The sequence below is a fragment of the Mauremys mutica genome, chromosome 8 (genome assembly GCF_020497125.1).
Source record: "Mauremys mutica isolate MM-2020 ecotype Southern chromosome 8, ASM2049712v1, whole genome shotgun sequence".
Lineage (NCBI taxonomy): Eukaryota > Metazoa > Chordata > Testudines > Geoemydidae > Mauremys > Mauremys mutica.
The window spans coordinates 18,888,695-18,902,203 of NC_059079.1; the positions used below are offsets into that span (position 1 = coordinate 18,888,695).

Sequence of the window (13,509 nt, forward strand, 5' to 3'; positions counted from 1 at the left end):
CGTCAGTCCAATTGATTTTCTCTTGAATGGCTGAGAGAGAGAGGGAAGAGGGATCAGCAGACACTAATGTGAAGCAAAGCTGCAGCCTCTGTTTCAGAGAGATACAGAAACTGACATTCTGAATGCACTGATATTAGGATGTAATTGCACTGAATGGAGGGAGACATACAATGCTAGTAAAATCTGATTATTTATTCAGACTTAATTTTTTTTGCAGTCCTGCTTATGTGCACATTTCACGGCAGAGCCCTCTCTTAATCTGACAGTGGCTGATAATTAATCTTATTCACCCAGCTGCTGCAATAGGATTATAAAGAGGGGAAGTGCGTCACAAGGTACGAAAAGGGGTTATGCATTTGGTGAAAGTGGGGGGGGGGGAAATGGGAAATGGGTTCTTGTGTTCTTGAGGGGTATTGTGTCAGGAGATGCAAGCAAGCTACCATGTGACGAGGTACAGAGCAGGAGGGATTGGCCGAGATGCTGGCAGGCGTGTGAGCCAAGCCAGCTCTCTTTCTCTCCCTTTCTCTTTCAGCATCCTTCTGTGATACTGGAGGTGATATGGATACAGCAGCATCCATGGCCTGTTTTTTGCCTTAGCATTCTTTTTCATTTTGCTCTGGCTGATGTACAAATCAGGGATCTAAAACATTTATTTTAAGGACTTACATTAAGCATCTGGTAACTGGAATAGAATTTTCCTGTATTTTTTCAGGCTCCTTGGAAATTGAGGAATGCAATTCTGCCACCATGATGGAAGGTAGGTTATTTTCTGAGTATGTCTTGCAATATTCCTAGAGTTTTAAACGCATTAATGGAGGGGGCAGGAAAATGTGCTCTGTGTGTGTGTGACGGAATTGTATATGTTTCTCCTAAAAACCGTCTGGAAGCTTTTTCAGAACTGGCTTGTGGCAAATGGTGATATAATATACAGCATGTTTAGATTATTGCAGTCAGATCCTCAATACTGTGTGTGGTATTCAAGATGTGCACATTTCTGTTTAACCTGATCCTCTCAGGGTGATAAAATAGATAAAATTCACAATGGTTCATAGTGGTATAGAAATGTCCTGATCACAAAATAAATGTGAATATGGGGTATTTTGCATTAAGCTCATTTGATTAAGTGTTAATTGATCACTTACATGGAAATTCACTTTCTGAATTTGACATTGGCACAAGGCTGGTCATTGAAAATGTTGCCCAGGCCAGATTATGTAGGTTTTCTTTAAAATTTATCGGGACAGGATTTTGTTTGCCCACAATCTAGTTTTAAGGGTATGCAGCTGAATTGTTTGAGGGGGGGACCAAATGCATTTGAACCCAAGGGGGTGTTTGCCATGAAGTGTCTCTGGATTGAAGATGCAGGTTTTTAAAAAATGTTTAAAATTATTTTTTTATTTGTGTATTTGAGACTCAGAAAGAAATGAGAGGGCTGCAAAGGAAATGTGGCCTGCTGCGGGACATAAGATACTTACAGGAATTTCGTAAGGATGCAAATCTGGGCATATATGGCAAAAGCCTCCTGTTGTTTCTTGAATATATTTCAACCTGTCGTTTTTTTATTCAACCATATATAAAGCTCTTTTTATGCTTTATTGAGCAAGCTACTAAGAAAAGGAACTATAAAACAATAGAGTAGATACTTCATGGTTGTTAAAATCAGATTCTTCTTAATCATTTTACAATCACTTGGATAAAGATAGGAAGGGACCACCTCCGATACAGTAATTGATCAGGACATATATCGTTAGCTGTATTGAGACTGCAATTCTTCTGGTTTTCACACCATACAATGGTGTAAAAATACTGGCCTCTCTAAGGATGACAGGGAGGATTTTGAATCTAGAATAGGTTTAACTATAAAGATTACAATCCGCTATGGTACTCCATATCAACTATGAAAATAGTTATGTAGTTATCCTGCATATTGAACAAAGATCTTGAGGATTGATTTTTAAATATTTACTTTGAAATTTACAGAAATTGGATCCTATAATGCATATTGATTTGCACATAATAATTATTTTGTTCCATAACTTTTTGTGGGGTATTTAGCTATTAAAATAATTAAGGTTATTGCTGTCTGATTCTTTAACTTTAAAATATAGATATAAACTAGTATCAGGTATAATTTTCAAAAACTCAGTCTTTAATGGCCTGAGGCTCAAATCCTTTTCATTACCTCTAATTCATCTATGGCTCGTTGGGTTTTTTGTTTGTGTTTTTGCAGAGGGGAGTGTGTGTGTGTGTGTGTGTGTGTGTTTGGTAGCGAGACACTTAAGCTGTTGCAGGATTGAAAAAAAACATATAAATTTAGATAATTTGCTGATTACAACATATATTAAGTGTGGCTTAATTTCAAGAAGAATTCATAGGAATAAATAGCAGTTGTTCAGTTTTACTACTTTCCTTGTACTGTTTAGCAAATCTCATGATTGTCTTTTCCCTCTGGCTATTTGTCTAGTGAATTATATGGTTAAAGTGTGTTTTTGGAGATGATACTGATGTAACCCTTTGATTTCCCCTTGCAGTGTAGTCCACTGTGTCATCACAGACTGTCAGTTCAGTCCATTCTGATAAGCTTATCAAAGTGCTGCCTAAACTAAAGTGCGGAATTAAACGAAGGCCTGTATTGAGCTTTATGGACAGCATTAGTATGGATTTAAAAGATGCATCCTACACAGGTTGCTTACCTTGTGCCTTACAGAGAAAAGATAAATGAAACTGCAAATATTAGGGGGCTCTTGTTGACTCTATTGAGAGAAGAAAACATTTTATAAAACATTTCTGCATTTAAAAAAAAAAGGAATTAAAAATTACAGGTTGGATGTTTGTGGCTCCTTATGAGATTGCTTACTGTGTTTTTTTTCAATTACCTTAATGCTTCAGGGAGTCTAGAAAGGAAGCAAGACAATAGAATTAGTGGATACAATCGTTAACAAGTTTGATTATTTGTTAATAGTTTAAAACAAGAGTTCTGTTTAAGGACTACAAAAACAATACAATCAACATCCTAATTCTGAAGACCATCATTTTGCAAAGACTCATGTCTTGGTACCAGAACATTCTTAAAGTGTCACTGTCCAGTGAAACTTGTCCTGAAATTTAGGTTTTATAAAACCAAGCTATTATAAAAACCCACAACCAAGCTGCTTCCTTAAACTACAACTTTTTAAAAGTTCTCTTAAGTCCTCTGCAGTGTTTGCCACCATGACATTGGGTTACTGTGCTAGTGTCTGAGAACCTGAAAGAGAAGTTAACTAGAAAGAAAAGTTAAATTTATGAATCGATTTTCATTATCCAAAGTGGGAAAGGGACGGAGAATGAATGTGGGTCACCTCTAGCTAATAGCCCCTAGATTTAAACATATGGGAGCCTAATATTCTTGATGGATATTTCTGAGCTCTGTAATGTTTTCCTCTACCAGTAAGGTAGAACCTAATTCTATTGTCCTTTTTTGGTACAGTGTCAGACTCCTCTTCTGACTCTTGAGTGGGCATCTTGATGGATTTATTTTAAACAGACAAAAGTTGTATTTATACATTTTTAATCATATTTATTAAATTGTTGTGTGTGTGCCTGCCATGTAATAGGGTTCATTTGCTATATCTAAAAATACCTGAGGAAAGGCACGTATATTTCACAGTATGCTTAAAAATCATAATGAGCATCTTAAAAAGCAGCCAAAAAACCCCCAACATGGCTGCTTTTTCAGAGAACAGTGGCTCCTGAACATAGGCCATAGAATGTCTAGGCTAAAAGAAATAAATCAGACTGAAGAAGAGCTCTGAGTGGCTCGAAAGCTTGTCTTGCTCACTCACAGAAGTTCCAATAAAAGATATTACCTCACCCACCTTGTGTCTCTAATACCCTGGGACCTACACGGCTACAACTACACTGCGTACAGAAGCAAATCAGTCTTGAATTTCACAATAATTAATCATAGGACTGGAAGGGACCTCGAGAGGTCATCTAGTCCAGTCCCCTGCACTCATGGCAGGACTAAGTATTACCTAGACCATCTGTGATAGGTGTTTGTCCAACCTGCTCTTAAAAATCTCCAGTGATGAAGATTCCACAACCTTCTTAGGCAATTTATTCCAGTGCTTAACCACCCTGACAATTAGGAAGTGCATACTATATTGTTTAGCTTGTATATTGCCTTAGTGCCTACTGGAGGCCAACCAGGCACTGTACAAACATGTAGGAAAGGACAGTCTCTTTCTCAAAGAGCATACAATCTCCTGTAGTTTTAAAATGTTGAGAGAAAACACACCTGTAACAGATTGCATCATTCGACACAACTACACAAATTGTATTCAAATGACTAAAAACCAGGTATGAAATTCCACCTTCTCAATAGTCTTTGGTATAATGTCTTTATAATAGAGATTTGGATCTTCACACTGAGTTGTCAAGTAACTCTGGGCCTGATCCTGTAACCCTTACTCAAATACTCTGATTGGATGGCATAACAGAGGTAAATTGTGTGCTTCCTTTTCTCATAATACAAGAACAAGGGAACATTCAATACAATAGAAAGGCAGTGAATTAAAAACTGATAGAAGGAAGTATCTTTATACAAAACATAATTAACCTGTGGAGTTCTCTGCCACAAGATATTACTGAAGTTAATAGTAGGGTTCCAGAAGGATTAGGCATTTATATGGATAATGAACACATCCACAGTTACATTAGACTGGATAATTTTTTTTATAAGGGATAGAAAACTTCATTCTTAGGGGCTGGAGGATCTGCAGGAAGTTAGGGGGAAAACTTCCCCTCTGGACATGTTATTCCATAATTGTCTACTACAGAGTTTCTTGCACCTTCCTGAGGCGTCTGGCACTGGCCACTGTCAGAAATAAGATAACTAGAGTAGATGGATGGATCCAGTATTGCAAGTTCACTGTTCCATTGACTTCAGTGTGTTGCAGCACTTGCAGGACCAGACTCTCTTACTGTCATGCTGAATATACAGAATTGACACTGGTTAGTAAAGTCTTCCCTTGGTTACCAAGAGGAGAACCAAGAATGATGCTTTCACTATATTCTTAGATATTGATGCTTTATTGTTCCATACATGAATTCCTCAATACTAGCAATCCTAAGGGCTCTTACATGGAAGTGTTTTTATGTGCGTTTTTGTCTTCTGTAGTTTTCTGAGCAAAGCCACTGGTAGGTTTGGGGTGATAACTGATGCAACAAGTTCAGGTGATAGTAGCAAAAGTTACCTGGAAAGGTGTAAGAACTGAATGAGTAATGGTGACCAATAGCAGAACAATTGTATATGCACAAGCAATGGTTCTCACGATTTTGCTTGGCTGATGGTAACTAGTCAAATAGGCTGGATAATATCGCTAATAGGAACACTTCTTGTGATACATAGTAAGATATAAAGGGCATTTTTCTAGCTTGCTGGTGCACAATTGATAGGCGCTGTAATATCAGTCTCTAAAATTTCATAAATACATATTTAATAGTAATGTTGTATACTAATAAAACATAGAGTGCCGAATATAGCCTCAGACAAACCAAAAGGTCCTTCATCCCTTGATTATGGGAACATTTGGAAGTGGATCTATATCTGGAATTTATTTCATGCTCCTTCATAATAAAAACAGTGTTGAAAAACAATTCTGTTCACAACTATTAGATCTGTATTTTGGCATCTTACTGTTGATACAGAATGTTGTATGTTACACCTAGGTCTTCTACAAAGATATTAGAGAATCACACTATACTTTTAGGGTTATGCATTCCAACCAAAATCCTTGTTCCTTGTTAATGTGGCATTGAATCTGTGCGACCTCTCTAAACTAGTGTTGGGTTTTTGTAGATGTACTGGCTGTTTAAAACAGCCTTGTAAACACTTCTGGAGATCCTGGGCAAGGGGGTCACACACAATTAATGAGCACTTCTGAAAACATTTGGCCTTACGTTTTGTGACTGTTGTGCTTCTCCTGTCACTTACAGTTTTTTAGTCTAAAATCTTTAGCATAAAATCTTCCTGGTGGGTCTAGGGCAGGGGTGGGCAACCTTTTTGGTCTGAGGCAGGGCCGCCCAGAGGGGGGGGCAAAGGGGGCAATTTGCCCCGGGCCCCGGGCTCCGCAGGGGCCCCCAAGAGAAGAGCGGAGGCTCCCGCCTCCGCCCCTCTCCTGGAGCCTCAGCGTCTCCGGCGAGGCCCCTGAGCCCCGCCCCGCTCAGAGACGCGTGGTGAGCGGGGCAGGGCTGGGAGCTCCAACGGGGCCTGAGCCCCGCCCCACTCAGAGCGGCGTGGGGAGGGGGCAGGGCAGCTGCCTCCGCTCGGCGTGGAGCTCACAGCCCCGCCCCCTCACCACGCGGCTCTGAGCGGGACGGAGCTCAGGCCCCGCCGGAGACGCGCTCGGTAAGGGGCCGGGGCCGGGGGGGGAAGCGGGACCCGTCGCCGCCGCAGCGCAGCCCGGTCTTCGGCGGCGGGGGGCCCCTTCTGTTCCGGGACCCGCCGCCTAAGGGCCCGGAAGGCCCGCGGCGGGCCCCCCGGCCACCGAATTACCGCCGAAGACCGGGCTGCACTTCAGCGGCGGGTCCCGCTTCAGTGGTAATTCGGCGGCGGGGGGCTCCCGCCGCGGGTCTTCGGGGCACTTTGGCGGCGGGTCCCGGAACGGAAGGGCCCCCCGCCGCCGAAGACCCCGGGCCCCCGGAATCCTCTGGGCGGCCCTGGTCTGAGGGCCACATCTGAGTATGGAAATTGCATGGCGGGCCATGAATGCTCATGAAATTAGGGGTTGGGGTACAGGTGTGAGTGAGGGCTCTGGGGTGGGGCCAGAAATGAGAAGTTCAGGGGGCTCTGGACTGGGGCAGCGGGTTGGTGTGGGTGTGTGTGTGGGTGTGTAGGGGGGGGTGCAGGCTCTGGGCTGAGGCTGGGGATGAGAAGTTGGGCGTGCAGGATGGTACTCTGGGCTGGGACCGAGGGGCTCAGGAGGCAGGAGGGAGTTCAGGGCTAGGGCAGGGGTTTGGGGCACAGGAGGGGGTCAGTGATGCAGGCTCTGGGTGGCGCTTACCTCAAGCAACTCCTGGAAGCAGTGGCATGTCCCCCCTCCAGCTCCTACGCAGAGGTGCGGCCAGGTACCTCTGCGCACTGCCCTGTCCACGGGCACCACCCCTGCAGCTCCCATTGCTGGGGTTCCCAGCCAATGGGAGCTGCGTGGGCGGCGCTTGGGGCGGGAGCAGCATCTGGAGCCCCCTGGCTGCCCCTATGTGTAGGAGCCAGAGGGGGACATGCTGCTGCTTCCAGGAGCTGTGCGGAGCCATGGCACGCATGGAGCAGGGTAAGCCCCAGCCCCCACCCCCTGGCGAGAGCTCAAGGGCCGGATTAAAATGTTTGAAGGACCAGATGTGGCCCCTGGGCTGTAGTTTGCCCACCCCTGGTCTAGGGTTATCTTCTCCCCAGCAAAACATTCCATTTATTGTTATATTTCAAAGGCTTTGGAAGAACCTTCATGAGGTAGGGATTAAAGCAGGTCCTGGCAGGTATGGGTTCATCAGAGAACAGGGGTATAACTTCCTGAACAGGTGGAGAAATTCATCCCCAATTCAAACACTGTTAATTCTGCAGCTAGCTTGACATTTTATCATAGTTCAGATAGGTGAATGTAAAATAATAAATCTTACTGACTGTTAAAAAGTATCAAAGAGTGGGTCAAAAATGGACCTGGGACTGGCAGTTCAGGAAAGGTACATGTCTTGCTGGTTAAATTCAGTATTTGTGCCAACCTGCTGCAATTTATATACCTAGGTTAATGATTTAATGATTTAAACCCAAAAATATTAAGACAGCAAAATCTCTTCTGTATGCATTGCACCTAAAGACTAGATATGGTGACAGAAGCAAGTGTAATGCAGCAAAATCCATTGTTTGTCCTTCAGGCAAGACAGCATTGTGCAAAGCGAAGGTAATGCAGTATACAGTTCAAATGGATAGTATCTCTCTTGTAGTGTATTCTCTTCTCCAGCCAAAATGGGCTGTTACAATATCTTTATTTGCTGTCCTTTGTACGGCATGTCACATGTTAATTTTAATCACCAATCTTCAATTTTAAAGGCTTTGTGCCCTTCTAAAGCCTGAGGGGTTGGCTACTGTTAGAATTTGGGCAATGGACTCGATTGTCCACTTTTGAGCTATGTCCTTATGTATAACTGAGGCTGGCCTAGACGATACTTGATTCTGTTCACGGCCAAAGATGATGGAAACCGTGTGACTGGTAAAATGCATTTGGGGGGATCTAGATTCTTTATAATAGCGTTCAACACCATAGCATCTGAGCAGCTAAAATACGTTGATGAATCTAGTCTCTCAATACTCCTGTTGTGAAGTAGTAAAGTTTTTTTTATTACCATTTCATCACTGGGGAACTGAGGCTCCCCAGCAAAACATTCCATTTATTGTTATATTTCAAAGGCTTTGGAAGAACCTTCATGAGGTAGGGATTAAAGCAGGTTCTGAGCATTATTGGCTCCCATCAACTTCAGCTGGCATTGTGGGGCTAGTACTTCTGAAGATCAGGTCCAGGGTATCTTAAATTAGATGCCCATAAATTGGCATCCCTAAAATTAGTGGCCCCTCTTGAAAAAGTTGCCCTTTTTCATGGACTAGGTGAAAAGCCAGATACAGGACTACCCATGTCATTTCAACACTCTGGCCAACTCAGTCTGAAAGCCAGACAGAATAATTTGGTCTTGTTTCTGTCTTTGAATTTAATCTCTGCACCATTATCTGCCTCCCTGGCAACCTATTGCAGGTTGTACAGCTCTAGAACCACGTGAAGGACAATCTTGGTGTAAAATGTGTACAATTTTTTTTAATTAGACTTGCTGCACTTATCAATGTGTGTTTGTGTAACAAGACAAGGGGCCCTTCAAGCCTAGCATGGAGTCAAAGGAAGGAAGGAAAAACAGCTCATTTCCTCCATAATGATGAAACCGGTCAGATGCTTCAGTAAAATGGCATTTCAGAGGGAGTAATTTCCAAATGCAAAGCATTTGATCTTCACAGTAGATTCCCTATTGATCAGGGGTGCTGGAACTAGGGGTGTTAGAGGTGCTGCTGCACCCCTTGGCTTGAAGTAGTAATAACAAACACCAAGTACACGATTTCCATGGTTTCCACCGTCAGCACCCCCACTATAAAAATTGTTCCAGCATCCCTGCTATTGATCCTAATACTCAAACACATCTGCAGCAAAGAGATAAAGATAGAAATGAAAACTCTATTTTGCATTTGCCTTAGTCTATTGTTGAGAGAATTACATTTTGTATAATGTGAGCAAAATCACAAACTACCTCATTTTTCAATGGTGGGACACGAAAATGCCTGCTAGCTACAAACGTTCTTGCTGACTTATGAGCACTTAGGAAAATGACGTGGTTTCGTGTGTTTTGTTGTCATTAAATGAATTTGTTCAGGATTTTCAGTGGTGGTGCTGTGCATACAGGAAAGGTAAACATATAGCAGTGCTCAACAATGGCACAGATACCAAAGTGTATGCAGGCTTATAAGGACCATTTTGTTTGATAGTTGGGCCCAGCCAGAACTCTGCTTTTGGGCATGTCTGATTTGGATCCAAAGTTTATGGTTTGTGTATCTCTGCTGAGTTTGAAGGCTCCTGCATGCTCTCAAATTTCTTTTGCAAGATTTCAATTTTAAAGTCACTTTGAATATGTTACTACTTAAAATAATTATTTTTCCTATTTATTTTTATCATGTGAAAAGTATAAAGAGTCAGGTAAAACAACATGGGCATGTACAATAGTAGGTGTAGAGTAGTAATAGTATGAGCTAAGCTGTATCTTGCTATTTCGCACTAATATCTGGGATTCCTAGTCTCCAATGTAAAATATTAAATACACATAGAAAAGCAAGCATAATGCATCTCCAAAACACATTTGGTTCATTTATTTTGATAACTACGGATTAGTTTTAGTTATTTATGGGGACATTTTGAAAGGCACAGTGTCCAACTCCCTTTGAAAGTCAGTGGAAATTAAAATTCAACTAACTCCCTTGTGTGCCTTTGGAAATGGCTAGTTTTGTCCTACCTCTCAGCTAAGATTTAATAGCAGATTCTGTAATGAACTCATATTACTAATATAAGATGAATTATTTTTGAAAAATCGACATTTGAAGCATAAGGGAGCAATTTCATGAGTGCAGGGCTCATAGAGCATGTGAGTTGGTAAAGTGCCACTATACTCTAATCCAGTGGTCCCCAACCTTTTTGTGGCCAGTAGCACATTCATGTTTTCAGAAGAGTGTGGCAGGCGCCAACAATTACTCACATACAGAGCCAGCTCCAGGCACCAGTGGAGCAAGCACGTGCCTGGAGCAGCACATGCTACGGGGCGGCATTCTGTCCATTCTGCAGAGTCGGAGCTTTTGGGTTTTTGTTGTTTGTTTGTTTGGGTTTTTTTTTGGTTTTTTTTGGTGCCAGTTCTGGGTAGTGCAGAGAGAAGCTGGAGAGAAGCTGGGAGGACAGAGAACACTGGCGCCCGCAGCCTGCATCCCCAGAGTACTTTGTCCCCAGCAGGCGTGGGGCCCAGCTTCTCTCCCCTGCTGGTCACTAGGTGGGCCCCACGCCTGCTGGGGACAGAGAACACCAGCACTCGCAGTCTGCAGCCCTGGAGTTCTCTGTCCCCGGCAGGCGCGGGGCCGTGGCTTCTCTCCGGCTTAAGCCGCGGCTAGGGTGACCAGACAGCAAGCGTGAAAAATCAGGACGGGATGGAGGGCAATAGGCGCCTATATAAGACAAAGCCCCAAATATTGGGACTGTCCCTATAAAATCGGGATATCTGGTCACCCTAGCTGCGGTCCCGTGCCTGCCAGGGACCGAGAACACCGGCGCCTACAGTCTGCAGCCCCAGAGAAGCCGGAGAGAAGCCGCAGCCCCGCGCCTGCCAGGGACAGAGAACACCGGCACCCGCAGCCTGCAGCCCCAGAGAAGCCGGAGAGAAGCCGCAGCCCCGTGCCTGCCAGGGACAGAGAACACCGGCACCTGCAGCCCCGGAGTTCTCTGTCCCCGGCAGGCACAGGACCACAGCTTCTCTCCCCTGCTGGGCACTAGGTAGGTGAACATAAATGCCCCGGCGGGCGCCATGGCGCCCACGGGCACTGCGTTGGGGACCACTGCTCTAATCATACAGCTCCAGGAATACAAACACAATAACTTCAGCCATCTTTTCTATCTTTAAGATTACACTGCCTGAAAATCTTTCTATCTCTCTGCAGTACGTCTTTTTCAAATCTTTTTGCAGACTTTCATTTTATTAGACCAATATATTTGAATTTCAACAAATAGAATAACAGCAATCAAACCACATTACTGCTCTGACATTTTGTTTTTGTTAGCTGAATATATTAATCACAGATGATATAGTGGCATTCCATTTCACCCAGTTTGCTTAGTAATCTATTAGGCATATTCCCCTATTTCCTTTACGATTACATGTTTAATTTTACTGGTGTTCAATCACTGGCTGATTTTTGTTTAATGCTAGGAATAGGAAAGGCTGCCCCATTTTGTAGAATGGTTACAGTTTTTACATTTAAAGCCGCACAATATTAACAGGATTGCATTTTTTAATTTGAATTTGCTTCACAGATGCTAAGAACAGCTGTTATAATAAATTCCCATTTTAAATTAATGTATTTAGGAAAAAAAGAGAGGGAACCAAATGCATCACAAAGTTTTTTCTATTGATATAAGTTGGCAGAACTCTACTGAACTCAACAGAACTGCGCCAATTTGCAGCAGCAGTAAATTTTGCCTATTATCTACAAACCTGGAATAATAGGGATCCTGGCCCGAACATGGGAATGCACTTAAGCATGTTGGCATGTTTTCCTGAATCAAAGCTCCTGTCTGTAAATTCTGGTCTAATTTACTGATGTAAATTGACTTGCTTCCAATGGTGTTACTCCAGATTTAAGCTAATGTGAGATCAGAATCTGGAACCCTCTTTGACAGACATTCAGTGAAGTTCCATCTGAGAAATACAAATACAGTATGTGGTGTTCTTGCTGTAGGCTCCAGGCATGCAGTTCATGTACCTAACTGCTGGTGGAATGCACATATATTTTTTTTGTACTGAAAGTGGCATGCACAATGGTCTCTAAAATGCACAACGCACACACCATGTACATACATGTGGAACTAAAAGGTTGAAATGAACACATAATCACATGATATGATCATAATCTAGTTTTGCAAAACCACCCCTATTTTGCTCATTAAACCACATTTGTGGCTTCTTGTTGTGACAGTTTTGTGTATTCCTCATTAAGGAACATTTTCAGTGTTGATGTGCACATAATCCCTTTTGCTGCAGTGCAGGCTGTGGCTAGAAAGATTTCTTAACTTGAGTGATTATGAAATTCTAGACCAATTCATAGATCCTTTTTAGTAGATGTTTAACTGCAGTATTGTCAAGGTATGGATTTCAGTGCAATTGCCTAAAACAATCTGTGTGATTGCTCTATGAATGGTCCAAGTGAAGAATGGCAGAAGATAACAAATTGTTTCCAAAAATTTAGGAAACTCAGAAGGGGTGGGGTGTCTCCTGGATTTGAATCTAGCTCAGGTTTCACTGGCTAATATTCTATGGCAGCGGTTCTCAAACTTTTAGCAACCCAAGGGCCCCCATTTTTGGAGGGGTGAGGCTGCTAGGCGAGGTCACTTGTCTCCCTATTCCCTTATCTCAAAGCCCTTCTTGGCAGGGGCTAGGAAACATCCTGACTTCCCTAGTCGGGAAGAGAGCTTTTCCTCTAAGCCATAAAGAAAGGTATTGCTCCATTAGGCCTAGTGAATCTTTAGGCCTTCCTTTCAATCACTCAATAGAATTATAAGTCCCCAATTCCATGGTTGCTATGGTGCTATCAGGCTTTGTGGTTTAGTTAAGTTAGGAGAAGACAGTCAGCTTTCTTCGTCCACTGATCTTTGGAAGAACAAGACCTGAAGCCATGGCCTTACCGCAGAAGGCCCATAGGGGTGATGGCTTTCCCTGGTGGCTCCCTGAACATAAAAGATGTGGGAGAGCAGCCAGCTGGTACATCCCAAAGATTCAGGGTGGAGGGCACTGCACCAAATAGAGCAGGAGAAAGGGAAGAAGGCTACAGGGCATTCCCTCCTAGCAGTAAGAATAAATAGGGGTTGGAGGTCTTGAATGATGGGGGTGGGAGAAAATTGGGTTTTAGTGATATCGGTGACATTTCCAACTCTGCCAATTTCCTTCACTCCAAAGATTGGCAAAACGTGCTGGACCTGGAACTTAGGGTCTAAGTTCTCTACAAAGGTCTCTCTCAACAATACAGACAACTTGACAGAAATGCCCTTCAGATTGACCAGAGTCAAAACTAACTGATGGGAAGGAAAGAAGCAGCAGCAAACTAAATGTGACAAAATTTCTAAAAAGCTCTGACACTTTGGGATTTACATTCTTTTCTTAATAGAAGTACAGTCTGAGGTGGTGAGCACT

The 13,509-nt window shown here is 43.0% G+C and overlaps 1 protein-coding gene across 3 annotated transcripts in view; it reads left to right on the forward strand.

Moving 5' to 3' along the window:
• The first annotated feature begins 222 nt into the window (after nucleotides 1-222).
• SGIP1 (SH3GL interacting endocytic adaptor 1) overlaps nucleotides 223-13,509 on the forward strand; it is a 150,530-nt gene continuing 137,243 nt past the window's right edge. For 2 of the 3 annotated variants that reach the window (XM_045028905.1, XM_045028906.1), the window contains exon 1: nucleotides 555-757. In XM_045028905.1, coding sequence (XP_044884840.1) covers nucleotides 748-757 — 10 coding nt within the window. In that variant the 5' untranslated portion in view covers nucleotides 555-747. Of the gene's footprint in view, nucleotides 336-554; nucleotides 758-13,509 lie in introns of those variants that run through there. The other variant, XM_045028904.1, reaches the window with a different exon arrangement.